Source organism: Camelina sativa, chromosome 19 (assembly GCF_030686135.1).
Source record: "Camelina sativa cultivar CO46 ecotype springtype chromosome 19, ASM3068613v1".
Classification (NCBI taxonomy): Eukaryota; Viridiplantae; Streptophyta; class Magnoliopsida; order Brassicales; family Brassicaceae; genus Camelina; species Camelina sativa.
The window spans coordinates 10,014,778-10,035,143 of NC_141898.1; the positions used below are offsets into that span (position 1 = coordinate 10,014,778).

The window sequence follows — 20,366 nt, forward strand, 5'->3', positions numbered from 1 at the left end:
TATTGGCCCAACTTCACATCAGAAGAAGAATTAAAAAAGTGTTTTTATATTATATATCTCTCTACTCTCTCTCTCTCTAAAGCTTTGGGAAAAAAAGTCAATCTCTCTCATCAATCTCTCTCTATCTATCCTTCGTCTTCAGCTTCGTGTAACTTTGGGTTCGTTATACATAAAAGTTTTGATTTTTAATTCATTTTTTTTCTTTTTCAAAAATTTCAAACAATGGAGATCTCCCTCCTTCCCTTCTTCTTCTAGGGTTTCTCTCCTCTCTCAGGTTTCTCACCGTGGATGTATGGTTAATTAGTGTGTAAATCTTTTCCGATGGGGGATCTTGAATCTGTCTTACCGACTCCGATGATCGACGGAAACGAATTGGAACCGCCTGCGAAAAGGCAACGTTTTTCCCAGGATATGAACAGAGTCGCCGAGATTGTTTTGGTTTTGTCGGCGTTAGGGAGTATGCGAGTTGGGGATTCTCCAACGGATTTGGAACTCGAGCTGATGGATGAAGCTAGGTCGAAGTTAGCTGGATTGTGTCAGGAGTTTGCCCCTGATGATATTCTCCGTAAGGATGATGTTAAAGCTGTGATTGAAGATTTGGGTTTCAATGCTAAGCTTAATGACCAGAGATTAGGGTTCCGAGCGCCTAAGCTGACTATCTCCGAGAAGCTATCTCTTGGTAAACGAAAGGTAATGCCTTTTATTTTTAGTGCTTTTGTTTTCTCTTTGAAATTGCTCATTCCAATTGGCTATAGTTTTGTTGAGAGATGTGTGGCGTTTTCATCATGGATTCATTCAATTTTTGTCCAGATGGAAGAAGTAAAAAGGAATCCTACCTCTACTACTGTATCTACTGGATCTGTATTGTCACAGGCAAACGGTAGTGTTGCATCTCCAGGTCTTGGTACGGCTAATCATACTCTCTGCATTTTTTTTACAAACCATTTAACCTCTATCTACAGGCATTGTGACTGTTTCTTTACCCTTTGTTGTTTCTGCAGCGAGTAAAGCTTCTGTGGCACATCAGTGGCCTAATAGTAATGTTAATACAAGTGGAAGCCACTTGAAAATGGAGAGACCTCAGATGACAATTAAAGTTGCTTCTCAAGGGACTCGTAAGTCCCACATATCCCCCTTTGATTTTTGTCTAGGTGCAATTGTAGTGATAAGATACTTTGAACCTTTGATTTGGAAAATATAACTCTTTTCTTGCGGCTAGGGTATTCTAGTTGGTTTGCTACTGCTTTATTACAATAGGACTTATAAACTTGGTAAAGGTTGCCAGCCAAATACAGACATTGACCAATCACTAGGTTTTTAGGCTTGCAGCTGAGTTACGAGCTAGAAATAATTATGCATTTTGTGAATGCTGTCATTTTCTTGCTTAAATTTTGCAAAGATTACTGGTCATGTTAGCCTTTTTTTTATCAGCATTTTCTTTTTCGATTTTGAGTTTGTTTCATATACCACTTGTTTCTCTGTTTCAGCAAATTCTTCCACAAACTATTATGCTGCACCTTGGTCTGCCCAACCTCAATCCACCATATCTTTCAGCACTGCTCCAGATAAGAAGTTTCCTATTCAAAATTCTGTCAGGGTATCAGATCCGATCTTTAGGCCATTCATGTCTCAAACTCCGCACGGTACATTCCCAGGAACAAATCAGCCGATGCAGAAGATGCATTATGGTCAGACTTCTTCGTCTGGAAACAACCATAGTGAAATCGCCAAGGTTATCCAAAAAGTTCTACAACCACGGATTAAACAGTATTCTCTGTGGAATCCGCCTTCAAGAGAGTATATGAGCAGGGCAATGCCATGCCAGATGTGTGATGTTACCATCAAAGAAATGGATACTCTACTGATTTGTGATGCCTGTGAAAAAGCATACCACTTGAAATGTCTGCCAGCAAACAATATCAAAGGGATACCAAAATCTGAATGGCATTGCTCAAGATGTGTGCAAGCATTCAATGGGAAGCCATTTCCTCCTACATATGGTCGTACAACTCGTGCCGTAACTACGACTGCAGCAAAAGGGCCTTCTAGTACAGCAAAAGTGCCTTCTAGTACAGCCGGAGTTCGATCATCCTCAGCAAAGAAAATTGGATCGATAGATATAAAGGTTAATCAACAGAAACCAATTGTAACTACGACTCCCAGAGTACAAAATTCCCCTGGCTTTGTTTCTGGAGCAGCAACTACATCGCATTTTGGGACTGCTACTGTAAATGCAAATACAACTGCAAGCGCAGCAAAGATTACTAACATTGGATCACAAAGGTGTAAGGAAAGTGTTATCTCTGGAGCCGATTCTCCAGCACTGGTATCACGTACTGAGACTCCAAAGCTTACAGCAATTGCATGTTCAAGTTCTGTGATAAACAATGGCCTCATATCAAAACCTTTGACACCAGTTGGCACTATGAGCAGCACTTCTCCATTGCGTGTCTGTCAACAAGTTTCTGTGAGTGCAACCTCAAGTGCTAGTCCGAGTGCAGCAATAACTTCTAGCTTTGTTGCCCATGCCTCAACCGTTACCCAAAATGGTGACAGCAGCTCAACCGCATCTGAGACTGCTGACCATTCTACATTGAAAGTTGACCTTACCACCCAAGTTCATACATTGACTGTTACTTCCAGCAGCAATTCTCAACCGGGATTGTCACATTCTGAGGATGCAAAAGCAACTGACGATGCAGCTCCTACGAAAAATGTTGTTGATGAACCACAAGTTCCAATGGAGAATGTTGCTGAGTGTGAGAATCCATCAGAGTCTACATCTCATTCAGAATTTCTGAAGGATGCTAGGGAGAAATCTGCTTCTGAAACTTGCGAGAACCACACAACAGAATCTTTAGAGGCAGTTTTATCAGATCAAAATTCAAAGATCACTACTGAACCATCCATGCCACAAGAGCATGCAGCTTACCTGTCGGAGAAAACATCATCTCAGCCGCCTTCGGTGTCATCTAACTATCATTCACAAATCGAGAAGGGAACAACACATGTCCAAGATTCTCTACAGAACGTTTCAGGAGATTCACAGGATGGCAAAGGGTTAAATGGTTTAGATAATAGACATCAGGAACAGCTTCAGAGCCCGAGTTTGTTAAGTCAGATTCGACAAAGGAGGCAAATGCTACCTAGAATTCTTTAGCATTATCTGGAATTACTTTACCAGCAATTATTGTCTTCTCTCTTCTTTGTGTTTCTCTGATCTACATATCTCAATTTTAAGTGAAACCGGGAACATTCAGAACACGGAAGCTGTGGACGAACTTGGTTGGGAAAGCAATTAGAAGAAAGTGATGACGATGATTGTTTTAATATAACATTGGTTTGTAGCATCTTTGTTCTTTAACTCTCTGAAGCCTAGACGGCAAATCGCCTAATGAATTTCTATACGGTGCAAAACTATTGTATGAGCAACTTCAAGATTTTAGCAGCCTAAAAAAAATAACTGTAATAGTATCATGAATTCATGATTCAGGTTAAGCTTTGACTTATGAAATAAAATGATTTTTCTTAATTCAAGTTTAAACTGATTTGGATCCTGCAATATCATTCTTGAGCTAAAAATGTTGTATTCATTCGTTTCATTGGAAACTGAGCGTTCTTGGTATCGTCGACTACTCCCAAACTAAATCACTTTTTCTCTCTCGTCATGTTATAGAAGTTGTGCTATATTGATCGTCTCTTATAACAAAATCCTACAACTTGGAAAAGTAGATTAGTACAAGAACACCGCTACCATTTGTTGGATATGCGCTTAGCCCCCAACAGTTCAGGAATCCCAACAGAAGATTCCTAAGAAGTTTAGGGCTTGAAGTCTTGGATCTGACCTATTTGGCCGCAGGGGCAAAATGGTCATTTTACGGAGGAGACAGAAGGGATCTTAGGTCAGTGGCCCACTATAAATACTAGAGGTCATTGTCAGAGCTCTAAATCCGAAATCTTGGCAATCAGAAAGAAAAGTGCATTTACATTCGTATTAATTGCGCTTACAGCTTTGATTGCATTTTCTGTAAACCCTTTTCTTAAATTCTACCTTAATAAAAAGACGAGTTCTGATTTATCCCAAAGAATATTCGTATCATTTATATTGTCGATTTCATACATCAACACCATTAACCAAATAAACAAGAAAAAAAAATGATGCTTCATATCGATCTATAGCCAATAGTCAATACTCTTGGTTTTGGATATATATAAGCCAATTATCACGTCAGCACTCTTGGTGTGTCTATATTGTCTACAAGTCTTTTAAGAATACAAATGTGCATCAATGCTCACAAGGGCAGTTTTAGGATATGAATGTAAGTAAACTTAGGACTATAACAGTAACCACAGAGCTAAGAAGGAATAAAAGAATTAATCATACGGGTTTTTGAAACTTTTCAAAAGCTGTGGAATGTCATACCCCAACATATCATCAACAGTCTGCAACATTTTTGGCTTTAGCTTCTCAAACTTGTCGATGTTGTAACCACTTAGCACCTCCCTGAAATGCTCCACATTTGGGAAATCCCCTTTTGGTAAGTGATGCTCTCTTTGTACCTGTTTTCATGTCATGTCACACACAGTCGAAACACACATTAGTATAAAACATTACCAAAATCACAAACGGCTAGAAAAGATCCACAGAATCAAACCAACCTTTCCAAAGACGTCTTCTAAGTTATCTATCAGTTTTTGTTGAGCTTTGGCTTTCCCCATTATGGCTGGCATCTCCTTCTTCAAATGGCTGATGATGTATGCATGTATCTTTGCTGCTCTTGCCCGTTTCACAAACTCATTTATCTATTAGACAGGAAACAACTACAGTTAGATCCAATCAGAGGGGAGGGAGTAAACGAAGAAAGGTGTGCACACTCACTCTACGATCACAAGCTTTCTTTGGAATGTCTTTCAAATCAGCGAGAAGGTCATCTTGCTCCTTTTCAAACAATTCTCTCCCAATTGGACCAGTTGCAGCTTCATTTATGGGTTTATCACTGAACGACCTGTTCAAAGCAAGCAAACAAGGACATAAAAACATAAAATTTAAGTTTCAAACAGTTTTTACGTAAGCAAAACACTGCCAACAAGTTGAAGAAAGAGGAATGCTTACCCAATATAGACACGGGAAACCTCAGGAGTATTAAGAACTTTCCCAAGTGACCACATGAGAGCTCCATATACCCTCATTAGCTATACAAGATACGGAGACAGATACGGAGACAGACATGTAAATATATTAGAACATGACAATTGAAGAAGTGTCTGGAAAAGGGAAATAAGACTCAATAAAAAATCGAGGTCTCAACCTGCTGAGTGTCCACTTGGTCAGCCTTATTCAGAACAACGCGGATCTTGTCATCATGACCGCGTAAAGATTAAATTACACGCTTGAACTCATCACTTACATCCAACTTGTGTGGGTCAAATAGGAGGAGGATGAGATCGCACTTAGAGGCAAACCATGATGTAACACCAGTGAACTCATATGCTCGCTGTGTCCTTTGCTTTTCCCCTGACAAAACTCCTGGGGTGTCGACAAATGTAACGTGCTCCAGCAGCTTAAACAAACATGAATGGATAAACAATTATCAGCAAATCAATACCAGCAAAAGCAATGAACAATCTTCTAGAAGTATGAGGTTAAACATACAGGGTGAGGCATCTGAGAGCATTCAAACTTTGACAAAAAGGCAGTCCCAAAAGTCGTAAGACCACTGAATGGCATATCTGCTTGAACCGCTACGGTGTTCCCCGGAATGCTTCTTTCATCAGGTCCAGACTGTGAAACAAAATAAACAGGTAGAAGTAACCCTTTATGAGAGGTTGAAAAGAAGTAACCTAGCAACCATTATCAAACACAAAATCGAAACTTATAATGTGTATTATTCAAAACAAAACCAAATATTTAGCAGAAGATGATGGATCAATGTTTCGAAGGATACAAATACATTATCCCACAAATGAAAGCCTTGGATAATTACAAATTAACATACCATGACAACAACAAATCTGTCAGTAGTCGGTTCTGGTCCAATATGAGCTCCTGAAATATATGATAATTGAAGTTAGAAGAAGCTTTTTTATGGTTAAACAGTGACCTGTTTGCATCTCCATTTTAGACATCCAAACTAGTTAGGTCCCAGAAGGAAAGGAAGGGAGGATAAGATGGATGACTTGCCAGGATAACTAGCTTTAAGCAAATGCTTAATGAATGTTGTTTTTCCTGTGGAGTATTGACCCAGAAGCATTACCATAGGTTTCGCATCGAAATCACTGTTGGTCTAAAAAGAACACAAGTAACTAGTTCAATTGTCATAGCTTAGAAATCAATAGTATTCGAACACAAATAACACTTAGCCAGAATTATCGCTATAAGAGTACCAATAACATAATGCCCAACTCACCAACAATGGGGATACAAAATCGTTAAACCGATATGCTACTTCAAGTGGTTTTAGCTTCTGAATGTACAACCTTTTCAGGCCATCCACTATAGATGTTACGGAGGACAAAGAAATCTGAGAACAAGAACATCAGTTTTCAGAAACGATAGATGTCGATTATCTATATCTTAGCAACTGAAAAAAAAAATTGATAGAAACTCTACCAGTGACCTCTTATGAAAGATAAAGGTAAGAGCGATCAAAAGGAATCTTTACTGAATATGGCAATAAATGGTTGGTGGTTAAATAGACTGTTTGGGGAAAAACAAACCTTTTTCGAAGATTTTGAAGAGAACCACTGAGCTGTAAGTGAAGTGTTTGCGGCAGGGCTACCTGAATAAATGAATCAAATGAGATACAAAAGTAAACCGCTGGCTCTAGAGTATGAAGAAATTCTTTGTACCATTGATATCAAGATCACTCGACTTTGATGAATGCTTCTTCTTCTGTGTTAAGTGAACAGTTGTAAGTAATATTTATTCAAACTCCAAAGATACAAATTGAAAACTATAGTCCCAATACTAACCGCCATTAATACACCCAGACCTTCCATGGTAGGAGGATTAATATTTTGGAAATCAACTGCAGTTAGCCAAAAATGTTTCAGATACAAGAACAATGTACATGTAACTATACAAAGAGCATATTGACATGAAGACAGTACTTAAGCATGAATTTGGAAAACAAAACAAAAAAGATGGATTCTCGCTTCAATGACCATACCTTCGCTATTAAGAACTTCATGTGATATTTCATGTCCAGTTTGAGCCAAAGAAACAAGCTATAATGTTGAAAAAAAACAATATATTAGATTCACAACGAGACATAGACATGTAAATGAGAGATTTGAAAATGAATCTCAACCTGCATGGCAACAATAAACTCTTTGAAACTAAGATACCCTTGTCTCTTTGCATCTGCAATTGCCCAGACCTATATCAACAAAATCAGAAGAGAAGAACCATAAGCGTCACAGTTAGCACCTTCCAGAAAAGTGAAACGAATCAACAAAAGGCTCACATGCTTTGCCAAGTGACCCAATTAAACACTATGATATCCTAAACCCTAAAGTATCTACAACCACATAACTCTGTGTAGAGTATGATCACAAAGAACTATCACTTGTAAAATCCATTAAAAAAAAAACTAACAAGCATCTTCCCTTTTAAAACTCAAAAACCAATCAATCAATCACGCATAAGATTGATTTATAAGAAAAGCGATTAAGCCTCATCATCATCATAGCATCTTTCTCAATCCTAAAGTGAACTTGTTCAATGATTAGATAAAACTCTGTTTAAATCATAAAACGTAAAACTCACCTGCTTCAACTCCGGACGAGGCAAATTCGACATAGAGAAGAACTTGATCGCATCGTTACCAGTAATGCGTCCATCGCCGTCTGCTCAAACAGAGAGAAGCTCTTTAATTCAAAAAAATCCGAATCAGAGGATAGTTCTACTGAAGCAGAAACATACTAAACGAAAAAAAAAAAATGAGACCTGAATCGGCGAATTCGAACCATTCCTTGTAGATTAGTTGATTCTCTTTGGAACAAGAACCAGCTGCGACGGATTCAATCTCCATCTCCGATTGCAATAATCTAAAGACAACAAACTTTTCAGGTGAGGATCCAGATTTGCAGAAATTGAAGATCTTATACGGAGATTACGGCTTTGCCGTAAGAAAAAAAAAAAAAGGTTGGGTTTGTAAAAAGCGTGAGATTACGGTTTACTGCGAAAAGCGGGTTCTTCGTCTCGACAGCATGGTGGGATTGGGAGAGGAGATAGAATTCAACAATACAAGAAACTGCCCTCTATTTTTAAATTATTTCACATATGCCCCAGTACTATTGATTTATCGTAATAACCCTCACCTACTAAAAAATCTAAATGTGATAGATTCTGTAGTGTTGGTTGTCTCAATTATTGCTCGAGGGATATAGCTCTCTGCTTTACCAGGAGCTATATTGTTTTTTTTTTTTGTCAACATAGTAAATACTTTTAGATTTTAATGAAAGTAAAGATGATTTATATTGAAATGAAATTTGTTGGCTAAAAATAATGTTATCTAATTTTAGTGGATGATCTGTTTCCACCTTTTGCAAAATATATATATATATATAGTAATTAATCTCTTGTTTATCTAAAATTATCTGATGTGTTTTCATATTGTCATTTTTATGAGTTGCCAGGTTTAAATTTATGTATTTGAGATTCCACTACCAAATACGTTAAAAACTCTATAAATTAATACTCTATAGATTAATAAACACTATATAAATTAATAGATTTTGCTAGTTCCAAGTCAATGTAAAAAATATCAAAATTCAATAAGATAATAAGATAACATTTTTTTTTGAAATCTCTATGTAAAATATGGTCTCAATAATATCATAAATTAATAACCCAATTATGAATAACCAATTTAATATATATATATATATATATAATTTTTATGATTTTGTATTATTAAATGATTATTGAGTTTTTAATTTTTTAATATAAAAATTTAATATATAATTTTTATGATTTTGTATTATTAAATGGTTATTGAGTTTCTTAGTTTTAATATAGATTTTACAGTTTTTTTTTTGTTATATCTGCAATACTTAATAGTATTTGTTATTAAATTTATATGGGTTGAATTTTTAAAGTACTATATCAGTATGTGTATTTTTAAAAATAAAATGTACTTCGTATATTAGTTTATACATGAAGGAATTTTCAATTCATTAAAAATCTTATCAGAATCATATGTTAAGAAGATTTATCAAAATTTACTAAAATATAATATCATTTACCCAATAACATAGAAACTGAAATATTTTCATCCACATGACAAACAACACGTAACTTTCATATTTACTACTGTTGGTAACTTGTTATAACATCATGAAAACGTATACAGAAGTGATTTAGAAAGCCATCTCACAAAGTTAAAATACAATTTCAAAAGCACAAAACAGAGAGACACAAGAGTGGGAACTAAATGAACAAATCTTAGGCCAATCTAATTTACTGTAAGATCACTCATTGAACACATGAAATCTATTACAAAATCGACGTGTTAAAGAACAAATCAGATGATTTACAGTAATAACAAAAAAAATTGAGAAAGTGTTATTTTACATCAGAGCCTCTGTGTACATATAGCAACATCATCCAACAAGGGAGCCAAAACTTTGAGAGCTTTTTTTTTATGATCCTTCCAAAAGAATGATTCAAGAAATTCCAATGGTCTTACCAAGTAACCAGAGAACAAGCGACATTTCGATTCCAAAGATTGTATGAAGAGTACTTCTATCGAGTGTAAACCCAAACACCGTGATTCCTGCTTTATTGTTCTCAAAGTAATTCACTACAAAATCCAACAAAAATTTTGTTAAGACGAGTATAGTATAACTAAAGATGTGAAGATTTGAGATTTGGTGTGGATGCAGAGGCATATATATATATATGTACATACCTAGAGCTTGACGTTTTTGGAATGATATTGTGCTATAAGCATAAGCAGGGATGAGATTGTTGTTATCGAAATCATCTTCTTCGTCTCCATAATCTTCACTGTCTGATCCTCCAATATCACCATCTGTTTGATAGTATCCGGGTCCGCTTGCTCTATCAACTAACCTTGGAGTCTCTCCATCCACTGTCTCAAAGGATTCTATTGTCGCGCAGACATGCCACTTAGCAGCAAGACAAGTCACCGCCTGAGCCTTGTGTGTGATCTTTGAAGCACTTCGAAGTAGAATGAGCAGCGCGGTGACCAGCGTCATTGAACATAGCTGAGATAACCACAATAAAAAAAAAAAAACATTAAGCAAAATGGTTAAAGAAGCAAAATTTGTCATCAAAGAACCAAAGTAGAACAGAACTTACTGCAAGTTCTCCAGCTCTGTAGATATTCAAATCAGCATAGGCCTTAGTGGTAATAAGCAGAGAGTAAAACTGACTGCCAGTTACAAGAATCAAGGACAGCAATATGAAGGTTCGGTATCTGTGGCTGATGATTCTCAAGTGACGCCTGATGCGGAGATGTTCAGACAAGATGGAACCAACATCCGAATCCATCTGGAAAACCTGAGCAAAGTCTTGAAGCCTAAGGATCTGGAGATGGCAGATGAGACGGAAGAGGACACAAACCAGGAAGATCACTGTCGTCCGATACAGCCACGAGCAGAGTTCCATCAGACAAGCAACTGTATCACTCAAGATAACATTACCAAGGAAAGGAATCTGAGAAGCGCCTGAAGCATACCACCATATCTTGTATGAACTCATCGCTAAGAAACAAGGAGTAACGAAGTAGGAGAGAATCTTAAGCGATCTCTGCATAACACAAATAGTAATGATTTTCAGTAACACAGTTAAATAACATGACTCTATGCTAATTCACAAAACATTGTAATGCTTGTGAAGCAAGTAAAAATGAGAATTCCCAAAGATTCAAAGACCTTCTTTGTTAACGCCACCATGGAAGATTTATGGGATTCTGGATTGAGAAATTGAGATGCAATGGGGTTTTAAAAGTCTAGGGTTTCAGATTGTTAATGTGATTTTACTCAATAGTGCGACAAGATCTGGAAAGATCCAAAAATTTCTAAAGAAAACGACAGAGCCGACATTTTCAGATCAACGTGTAAGAAGAAACCAAAACCATTTCAATCTTAATCCCAGAATCTCCAAGAATCTAGAACCACAAATTCAAATTGGAAACAACAAGAAACGAGGCAAGAAACACAACCAAATCTAAGGAAAGATGCGAAATTGAAAACGGAATCGTAAAAAAATAAAAATGAAAACTTTTTTTTTAACTGACATTGAGCTGATTGGTGTATCCACGGCGAACGGTCTCGCTCTCATCCCAAAGCTTATCGAAGAAAAGAAACCTACGGAGACCATACTTGCTAACGAATCTGGAGAGACAGAGAAACGAAAGAGCAGCGAAACTGCTGAGAGAAAGCTGGACAACGGAATCGTGCGGCCTCGAGTGATGGCTGTCGCAGTCAGAGCAAGCGAGCATGAAGTGTGACGTGGCGGGAACGACGATTGTGAAAACGACGAACATAGACCAAGAGAGAAGAGCGGTCCAAGGGCTAGACTGATCCACGCACATCCATCGCAGATATTTACGGAAGCTCTGTAGCTCGTCTTGCGCGTGTGATACGCTGCGTGTGAACTTTGTTTCTCTGTTGATTAGCCGTTCTTGTGCTCCTCTTCCGTCGTTTGCTCTTGTTGCTGCGCTTCCGATGTCGATGTCCGCCATGGACACGATCGCTCGATAAATTTTATTAGATGAGATGCTCTGTTTTTTTTTTTTTTTTTTTTTTTTTGGTTTGGTTTGCCAAATATAAATTTGATGACGCAGTTGAAAGATGGAGGCAGAGAGGATCAGGAGAATAGCTAAAATTGTCTAAAGGGTTATTTATAAAGAATAAAGATCGATGTTAACGTGGCCTTTCACAACCATATATATTATATAACCCCTATTTGTCAGAGTTCATTTGCATACCCAAACAAAAATGATATTTTTCCTCAACATTAGTACTGATTATATGTAATTTGATTTAAAGTTAGAAAAAAATAGTAAGAAGTTCTTCCTTTTAAGTGAATTTTAAAAAATTACAAGTGATCTCTTGAAGTTTCTCTACTCTAATACTTATTTACAGGATGTCTGAACAAAGCAGTTTAGGTTTTTGGGGTTAATAAGTGGAAACGAAATTGTGCACTTCCTAGTTCCTACCATTGTAAGAACAAGATTTTTGATTGACGATACAAAAAAAAAAGAAAATAAGGAAAGTAGATTTTGTGTTCATGGGACGATCGTGAGTTCACAATCACGGGGTCTTATCTGCTTACTGACAAAAGTATTTTCATCATTTAAAATTTTTGTAGATTTTATTTCTCTATTTGTAAAATTGTAAACCTTGATATAAGCTTGTATGCTGCTATTGTGTAGCTCATGGATCATCTGTTTAAAAAGCTTTTGGTATATTACAGATTATATCAATCTTTATGTTCTATAATTGGTACAATGAATTATATAACTAATGTATGAATATATCCAACTTATATTTCCTTTTATTATGATTCATCACAAAATTGTTGTGATAACGTTTTCATTATTTCGGCGGACATAAGGTTACGTGGCAATGAGAAAATATTACAAAAAAAAAAAAAAAAAAAAAAAAAAGAATAAAAGACATAGAAAGAGATGCTGGTGGTGAAGTGAACACAGGCTGTAAGAATGGGTCCCACGTTGACATGTGATGTAGAAATCTAGGCCGTAGATTACGCTTATCACCGTACTTACGGCGCCACGTATCTGTTGTTAAGCCTGATTCTAAAAATAATTACGAAAAAGACACAAATACATAGTACAAGATAATTTAGATCAAGCTCAACTAGTAAACTCTTCAATTTGTCCCTCTAAATTTATTTATTTTTTAATTAGAGGATTACTTAAAAGAGATTTAGATCCTTCGGCGGCATGTCTTGAGTTTATTGGATATAAGTTTAAAGGATTTGAAGATTATTCATAATTAACGATAGATTATTACATAAGATGTCAATTATTCGAATAAAATTATGGGTGTGTTTTTATTACTTGGGACCTTATGAGTGGCTGGTTGTGCGTTCGTCTTTCCTCACGACTTTGAAGATTTCTATATTCCGCTTACTATACGATAAATGTAGTTGCATCTCTCAATCAAAGATTTGAGGCATTTTTCTTTTTTAGATTTTTATCTTTTGTTTGCTGAAGAATTGAAACCGCATACCTTGAGCCATTGGTGAAAAATAATTTACGCTGTATGTTTTGTATTTTAATCTATAGGAAATTATGTTTTTAAACCTTCCTTCTTGTTAGTTGTTATTTAATAATGTTTGTTTTCTTGTTTTTTATTTTTGGTTGAAAATTTTCAATTCTATTGACAATACAATACGTGAAAAATATGCATTTGGTTATTCGTAGTAGAAACGAAAATGTCACAATGATTGACTTCTTTGGCTAAAAAAGTATATGCCATGAACAATAGAACTCATAACATTAAAATACCATGTCAAGATCATTTTTTTTTTTTAGTATATGTGTATGTATATTGTACCTGTTAATGATTTCGTATTCTAGGATTGATAGTTGAGTAATAATTGGTTTGCAACATTTGATTGCTTTTGCTTGTTTTTTAATGTTGTTATTTGTCCTAAATCGAAGAGAGTTTAATAATAATATATAAACAGGTAAATCACGTCTTTACACGTTTGAGTATTACCCTTTAGCAACGTGTATTCACCCAGTTTGTTCTTTTGTCTTTTGTTTATTCTCTCTAATAACTTGTGAGATTTCAAGATTGATCATTCTTTGTTAGCCCCCACTAAATAAAGAGTTTTAAGAACTATCGAAGCACAGCTTTCCTGATTTGGTCAAACCTCAAAATATAATTCGTTCGTTGTCTTTCTTTTTTCCTAACTTTTATTTAAATTCAAATATATGTATTGCAACGTAACTTTGATTTAAACTCACTCGGCAAGACGGCAAGTCCACAAATTCCCTAATTTCTAAAAGGAAAAAAGATGTCCAGCTATAGGAGGTATAACGCAATATATGGCCACACATCTCAAATTTAATAATGTATGTCTAACTACATCAAATATGCACTAAGTACTTGTACTTGACGTCATGTGTTTTACACCATAGACATAAAATCTCGATTCATCGGGTCATTTCTCCCCGCAACGACCGGCGTTGACTCATCAGAACCCTAATCGGGGAAAACTAAAACTCGACCCGAGCACCTGCAACCAAAATAAAATACCCGACCCGGATCCATTTTTAATGGGCTTTTTATCTAAATTAAAAAAAAAACACAGGCCCATGTTCTAATTATTCATCGATCAAAACAAGAAAAGTGAAAAAGTTTTGTGAAAAAGTTTTATCGTTTTATCGAAGATATCGAAGAACTGTGAGATCCTCTTTTCAATTAGGTTTTTTAACAGAGATAATGCAGTGAAATCTTTGCTGGAAATCGGAATAAAGAAGACATTGCCTGTTGATTCTCGTCCCAATGAGGTAAAGCTGGCATTTTGCTGTTGATTTTTAACTTTTATTTTGTCGTTTTAAACAAGTGGGAAAGTGGGGTTGTTGTCGGCAAGATTCAATTCTTCTTTATATGTTACTTAGGTTATTGTCTAGTCTTGTTGTGTAGCCTTAGTTTGTTTATACATTGTTAATAGGTTATTGTCGAGGTTATTGTCGGGTTCATTAGTTGTTTATAACAACTTGTCTTTGTCTTCTCTGAATTATATATTTTTTTTTTGTAGTGGAAAAATTACAGTGAAGGTGAATTGCCATTATTCTGGCCAATTCAAGACAGACAATGGAGTGTTGAAGTACGTCGATGGAGTTATTGAAGTTTTTGAGGTTGATTTAGTGACAATTTTTCAAGACATATTAAAGAGTCAACAATCTTGGGAGAATGTGGTACAAGCTACCATTTGAAGAACTTTCTGATAGGCAGCCTCTATGGGAGAATGTTGATAGCAATAAGAATAAATTGGTTTCAAAAGGACGTTGGATGGGAGAGGTGGACATCTTCTTTGAAAAGGCAGAAGAAGAACCGCTTGAAGCTGCTGGAGAAAAAGAAAAGGATGTTTCTGAGAAAGCCATAGTAGATGATAGTGGGGATAGTAAATCAGATGCAGGTTTATCCGAACCTGAAGAGTCAGATAATGAAGATGAGATTGTTGACAATGATGCTGGTATTGCAGTGGAGGACATTCAAGTTTTCAACAATGATAATTATGAAGAACAAATTCCGGATGATGATGAAGTATATCCTGCAACGGATGATGAATCTGGCGATGAAGAAGAACAAACAGAGAGATTGGTTAAGAAAGGCTTACCTGATGGAGTCTTTAGTTTGAGGCAGTTATTCAATAGTGGGAGTGAGTTTAAGAAGAACATCATCCGATATATATTGAAGACGAGACGCAATGTGGTGTATGCTAGGTGGGAGAAGGATAATCTTGAAGCTGTTTGTAAAGCAAAAGGTTGTACTTGGAGCATATATTGTGCTATAGAGAATCCGATTGGGAAGTGGATGGTGAAGTGTTATCATAGTGAACATCTATGTCATCCAACCGGAAGGTGTGAAATGATAAAGACTCCTATAATCGTTGATCTCTTCTTAGAAGATACTAGAAGAGATCCTGAGATGAGTGGTCCGGAGATAAAAGATGAGATGAAAAGGAGGTACAACATTATTATCTCACCAAACCAGGCAAAAGTTGCAAGGAGGAAGATATTTGATAAGCTGCAAGCTGAGTGTGATGAGCAATTTTCAAGGTTAAGGGACTATGAGCTGCAACTACGGACCATCAATCTGCACACTACAGTGGAGGTTAATACGACGACAAGGGATGATGGCAGTGAGGCATTCTCGCAAATATACATTTGCTTTGAGGCTTTAAAGAGTTCTTGGAAACAGAATTGTAGACCAATCATTGGTCTGGATGGTATACACTTGAAGAACGCTATGCAAGGGCAGCTGCTTACTGATGTAGGAAGGGACCCTAATAACCAGATATTTCCAATAGCATGGGCTGTAGTTGATTGTGAGAACAATCCCAATTGGGAATGGTTTATTCGAAAATTAAAGAAAGACTTGAGCTTGGGGTTAGGTGAGAACATCATCTTAATTTCCGACATGCACAGAGGTTTGATTCATGGTGTTGCTACAGAGTTACCAAAGGCAGAGCATCGTGCCTGTGCACAACACATCTATGGGAACTTGAAGAGAGATCACAAGTCAGACATGTTGAAGCCTTTGTTTTGTCGAATTGCAAGCAGTTACAACAAGGCGGATTATAAAGAAAATTTGAGCATATTCAAGGAATTTGATCCCCAGGCTTGTAAGACTCTACTACGAAAGGATCCAAGTTCATGGTGTAGGGCGTTTTTCAGGGTTGGTTGTTGTTGTGCTGATACACACAACAATCACACTGAGTCATACAATAGAACCTTAAAGATTGCAAGGAGGAAGCCATTTGTCCAAATGTTAGAACTTATAAGAAGGGATGCAATGCAAAGGGTTGCCAATAGGTCTATTATTGCTGAAAAAGAAGCTGCAAAATTCACAAAAAAGGCAAGGAAAGAGCTGGAAAAATCTTGTGAAGAAGCGCAATATTGTGCATTGATTTCTAGCACCGGTGGAGAATATGAGATTGTTGAGTTCGAGATTGGATACATCGTCAACTTGAACAATCGTGAATGTGCATGCAGAAAATGGGATTTGACGGGTATACCTTGTCGTCATGCTGTGTGTGCAATCAGAGAACTCAATCTGGAAGTGGAAGACTATATATCAGATTATTACTTGAGTGAAAAATGGAAGGGAACATATAGAAGAGGTTTGAGGCCTGTTAATGGAGTTAAGTTTTGGGAAGATTCTGGTAAACCAAGAATTGTTGCACCTCCTTATAAACGACCTGCAGGGAGACCTAAGGGAAAAGCTAGGATCAAGGGACTTAATGAATCACCACGCAAAAAAAAAGTCTCAGACGAAGGTTGATCGAAAAGGAAGAATAGTGCATTGTGGTCTATGTGGTGAACAAGGACATAATTCAAGAAAGTGTCCTCATGAGGTATTGTTATCGGACATTTGATTTATTTTTCTTGTCTTACATATGGTTAATTTGATAATTTTATTTTGTTTTAGTCTCCGGAGAGCAGGGCAAAGAGAAGGAAGCTTATGGTGACTCCTCTATTGGAAGCTCAAGATCAAGAGGAAATGGGAGCAGCATTGGCAGCCACGGAGCATGAAGATCAACCGGAAATTGGAGGAGCTTTGGTTGGCATGGAGCATCAAGATCAAGATGATGCTGAAGTGCAAGATGTGTCATCAACAGCACCATAAGGAAGTCAAAATGATGTTGGTTGTTGTTGTGTTCGGGTTCTTTTTGGATGTTGTGTTTGGGTTCTTTTTGGATATTAACATACTTTAGTTGTTGTATTTCATCCTTGTGCCATCCAAACAAAAAGTTCTTTAAACCGTCCGATTTTTGGTTCAATATGTTAAACGGACCAAATCCTACAAATCAACATCAATAACAACTACTTGACAAATCCAAGTACGATGAAATACATTACATAGTAATTAACTTAACCAAGTACGATGACTCCAATTGCACAAACAAGCAAGCCTGTCAAACCCGTGATAACGAGGCGTTGACGAGACACAATTGCTTCCATATCATCAATCTTCTTCTTCTGCAACTGATTTCTCTCTAAATCCCCCTTCAGCTCCATGATTGTCGTTGATAGTTGACTTATTATCTTATTCTTCTCATTAATTTCTGCTTGAGCTTCAACCAATGCTCTTCTCGCCAACCTTTCACTTCTTCTTCATCAACCCAACTAAAGTACTTACAGTGACCATTACCACCTTCCTACACAAACATCAAACAATTACTTAATCAACAAAGCTACTCACCTCAACATATATCGAAATTCAAGTGATACATACCTTGTACAGCTCACACCCGAGGAACCTTCGATTTGGATTTCTTGCCGTTTTCGAGATGAACATCTTCGCCGGCAATCCACAATCACAAACTTGCCCGACTCCAGACCTGCTCCTCATGCTACTAGACGATTCCGATGTTAATTCCATCTTCACTCCGAATTGAAGTTTCTCACACGATGAAGAACTCTAATATTCAATTTTTTGTCGATTTGGGAAAAATGGGATCTGTGTTTTTTTTTAATTTAGATAAAAAGCCCATTAAAAATGGGTCCGGGTCGGGTATTTTATTTTGGTTGCAGGTGCTCGGGTCGGGTTTTAGTTTTCCCCGATTATGGTTCTGATAAGTCAAGGCCGGTCGTTGCCGGGAGAAATGACCCGGTGAATCGAGATTTTATGTCCATAGTGTAAAACACATGACGTCACATACTTGGTGCATGTGGCCATACTAAACATATACTTGATGTAGCTGGGCATATATTATTAAACTTGAGATGTGTGGCCATATATTGCGTCATACCTCATGTAGCTGGACATCTTTTTTCCTTTCTAAAACCGTTAGTAGACACACAAGTTTTATGACTTCCTCAGTAAAGAAAGAAACAAAATGCAAAATGAGGGGCTTGACCGAAGTGGTTCTCTTATGAATTGTGAATTGTGAATACCAAAGTATAGTAGTAGATAGGTCACTTGGTCGAGAAGTTGTCTTCCAAAGCAGGTTGTCTTTACTGAATCTGGGTTCAACTCTTTGTTTACAAGGAATTTAAACAAAACTTTCGAAAGGAAATGTATGAGTTTCGGTCAATAACATTTCGAAATATCATCTAAAATTCTAAGGTGTTAAGAAAAGTGAAAACAGTCCGGGAAGACTAGAAACATGTTATGTTTTGAAGATAATCAACAATTATTTGGTTGAAGATAGTATATTGTTATAAATTTGTTGGGTTGATTATTTGTTGGTGATTTTATTTGTTTGTAGTTTTTCAGTTGTTTTTCCTGCTACTTGTATCGTTATGTAACCTTATGTAAACAAAAACAAAATGGTATAAACTTAAAATTGTTAGTTTGTTACTACAAAAATAAAAAATAAAAAATTGCCTTAGTTATTATAGTGTATAAAGTTTTTGTTTTAATTTCTGTTAGCATCCTATTGTAGCTATAAATTTCCCCATAACAGATAAGAGTTACATATATTAGAAAAATACCTAATTATATTTTATTTTGTATGTATGGGAAAAAGAATAGAACAAGACTAGCTAATTAGTGAACTTTTTTTTTTGGGTAGATTATAAATGTCACCATGCACTCCTGTTTACACTAGTGATGGCCAGGTGTTAAATATTTTAGAATACTCTCTAACCTTTACCCATTTGTCCTGTTAACCTATAGCCATTTGCCTTAATGATACCTAATTTATAGCCATTTGCCTTGCTAATTCTAGATATTTGTTTTTCTCCTCATTCTAAAATAACAATATCATCCAAGCCACATCCATTGTCTATTTAATGAATCCATTTGTAAATTTGTATTAATAATTTTACATTCTTCGTTTTCTCCTTAATTCTAGAATTATCTTCAATCCTGGGATTTTATTTTTGACTAGAATTAATAACGCATTTTGGGTTAATGGAAAGAAAATATCCAATAATAAATGACTATATAATAGATTAGAGTAATCTGTCCCATTATATCTACTCCGCAGAGAGCATAATCATTTTGCAGGTTTGGTCCACTAGAAAATGCGGTCTTATAAATTTCAACCATAAATTCTTAAAACTTCATTTTCATCTGTTTAGTGTTGAAACACTAGAAATTAAAATCTATCTTATTTTAGAAGTACATTTTTGTGTCATCCTCTCTTATCTTTGTATCCAAATAAGTCTCAACTAAATTTTCTACAATCCTTACAACCAAACACAATCATTTCCTTATTTGATAATATTAATTTCCTCAAATATATCTATCTAATCTATCTTAACATTTTTGAAATACATTTTTGTGTCATCCTCTCTTATCTTTGTATCCAAACAAGTCTCAACTAAATTCTCTACAATCCTTACAACCATACACAATCATTTCTTTATTTGATAATATTAATTTTCTAAAATATATCTATCTAATTTAAATAAAAATGTTAGATTAAAATATAATTCTACTTTCATTTTTATTAATCTTATATTTTTTTTATTACTATTCAATACATAAAGTTAATAAAATTTTAGATTTTTTTCAGCATATAATGTGATTTGAATTTTTATAAACGGATATATATTAAAAATTGTCTTAGGATATTTGTAACCAAACAAGTATATCCACATATAAAGCTCGGAATACATTTTTGGAGTGCAATAGGGTGCCATCACTTTTTGCCAACTTCGGGTCAGGTTTTTAACTAAAAT

At 35.9% G+C, this 20,366-nt stretch overlaps 2 protein-coding genes and 2 pseudogenes across 6 annotated transcripts; 2 read left to right on the top strand and 2 right to left on the bottom strand.

Moving 5' to 3' along the window:
- The first annotated feature begins 78 nt into the window (after nucleotides 1-78).
- On the top strand, nucleotides 79-3,350 carry LOC104765906 (PHD finger protein At3g20280-like; annotated as a pseudogene). Its single transcript, XR_015591337.1, has 4 exons — nucleotides 79-690; nucleotides 811-904; nucleotides 1,002-1,115; nucleotides 1,488-3,350. The product of XR_015591337.1 is annotated as a PHD finger protein At3g20280-like (transcript).
- Nucleotides 3,351-4,183: 833 nt separating this feature from the next.
- LOC104746435 (EH domain-containing protein 1) lies at nucleotides 4,184-8,417 on the bottom strand. Of its 4 annotated transcripts, XM_087502501.1 has the most exons (17): nucleotides 8,175-8,417; nucleotides 7,949-8,049; nucleotides 7,769-7,848; nucleotides 7,311-7,379; nucleotides 7,170-7,227; nucleotides 6,973-7,028; nucleotides 6,850-6,892; nucleotides 6,718-6,779; nucleotides 6,408-6,521; nucleotides 6,182-6,284; nucleotides 5,997-6,046; nucleotides 5,654-5,782; nucleotides 5,310-5,561; nucleotides 5,114-5,193; nucleotides 4,880-5,006; nucleotides 4,660-4,803; nucleotides 4,184-4,560 (listed from the first exon to the last, which is right to left on the bottom strand). In XM_087502501.1, the coding sequence occupies exons 14-17, from the start codon at nucleotides 5,188-5,190 to the stop codon at nucleotides 4,375-4,377; spliced, it is 534 nt and encodes a 177-aa protein (XP_087358627.1). In that variant the 5' UTR covers nucleotides 5,191-5,193; nucleotides 5,310-5,561; nucleotides 5,654-5,782; nucleotides 5,997-6,046; nucleotides 6,182-6,284; nucleotides 6,408-6,521; nucleotides 6,718-6,779; nucleotides 6,850-6,892; nucleotides 6,973-7,028; nucleotides 7,170-7,227; nucleotides 7,311-7,379; nucleotides 7,769-7,848; nucleotides 7,949-8,049; nucleotides 8,175-8,417; the 3' UTR covers nucleotides 4,184-4,374. The 4 variants fall into 4 exon arrangements, with proteins under 4 accessions (XP_087358627.1, XP_087358626.1, XP_087358625.1 ...); XM_087502500.1 differs by having other exon boundaries at nucleotides 7,949-8,205; XM_087502502.1 differs by lacking the exons at nucleotides 4,184-4,560; nucleotides 4,660-4,803; nucleotides 4,880-5,006 and having other exon boundaries at nucleotides 5,139-5,193; nucleotides 7,949-8,213.
- A 1,045-nt stretch (nucleotides 8,418-9,462) lies between these two features.
- Nucleotides 9,463-12,203, bottom strand: LOC104765908 (uncharacterized). The gene is made up of 4 exons (XM_019240676.2): nucleotides 11,268-12,203; nucleotides 10,328-10,777; nucleotides 9,915-10,233; nucleotides 9,463-9,806 (listed from the first exon to the last, which is right to left on the bottom strand). Exons 1-4 carry the CDS (start codon nucleotides 11,712-11,714, stop codon nucleotides 9,670-9,672), a joined length of 1,353 nt encoding a protein of 450 aa, XP_019096221.2. The 5' UTR covers nucleotides 11,715-12,203; the 3' UTR covers nucleotides 9,463-9,669.
- LOC147920379 (uncharacterized) lies at nucleotides 11,772-17,361 on the top strand (annotated as a pseudogene).
- The last annotated feature ends 3,005 nt before the right edge of the window (nucleotides 17,362-20,366 follow it).

Coding starts and splice junctions, on each gene's coding strand:
- LOC104746435 (XM_087502502.1), bottom strand. CDS start 8,033: ATGGAGATTGAATCCGTCGCAGCTGGTTCTTGTTCCAAAGAGAATCAA. Junction 7,380..7,768: donor CTCGTCCGGAGTTGAAGCAG/GTGAGTTTTACG, acceptor TTGTTGATATAG/GTCTGGGCAATTGCAGATGC. Junction 5,783..5,996: donor ACAGATTTGTTGTTGTCATG/GTATGTTAATTT, acceptor TTTGTTTCACAG/TCTGGACCTGATGAAAGAAG.
- LOC104765908 (XM_019240676.2), bottom strand. CDS start 11,714: ATGGCGGACATCGACATCGGAAGCGCAGCAACAAGAGCAAACGACGGA. Junction 10,234..10,327: donor ACAGAGCTGGAGAACTTGCA/GTAAGTTCTGTT, acceptor TGGTTATCTCAG/CTATGTTCAATGACGCTGGT. Junction 9,807..9,914: donor CCAAAAACGTCAAGCTCTAG/GTATGTACATAT, acceptor TGGATTTTGTAG/TGAATTACTTTGAGAACAAT.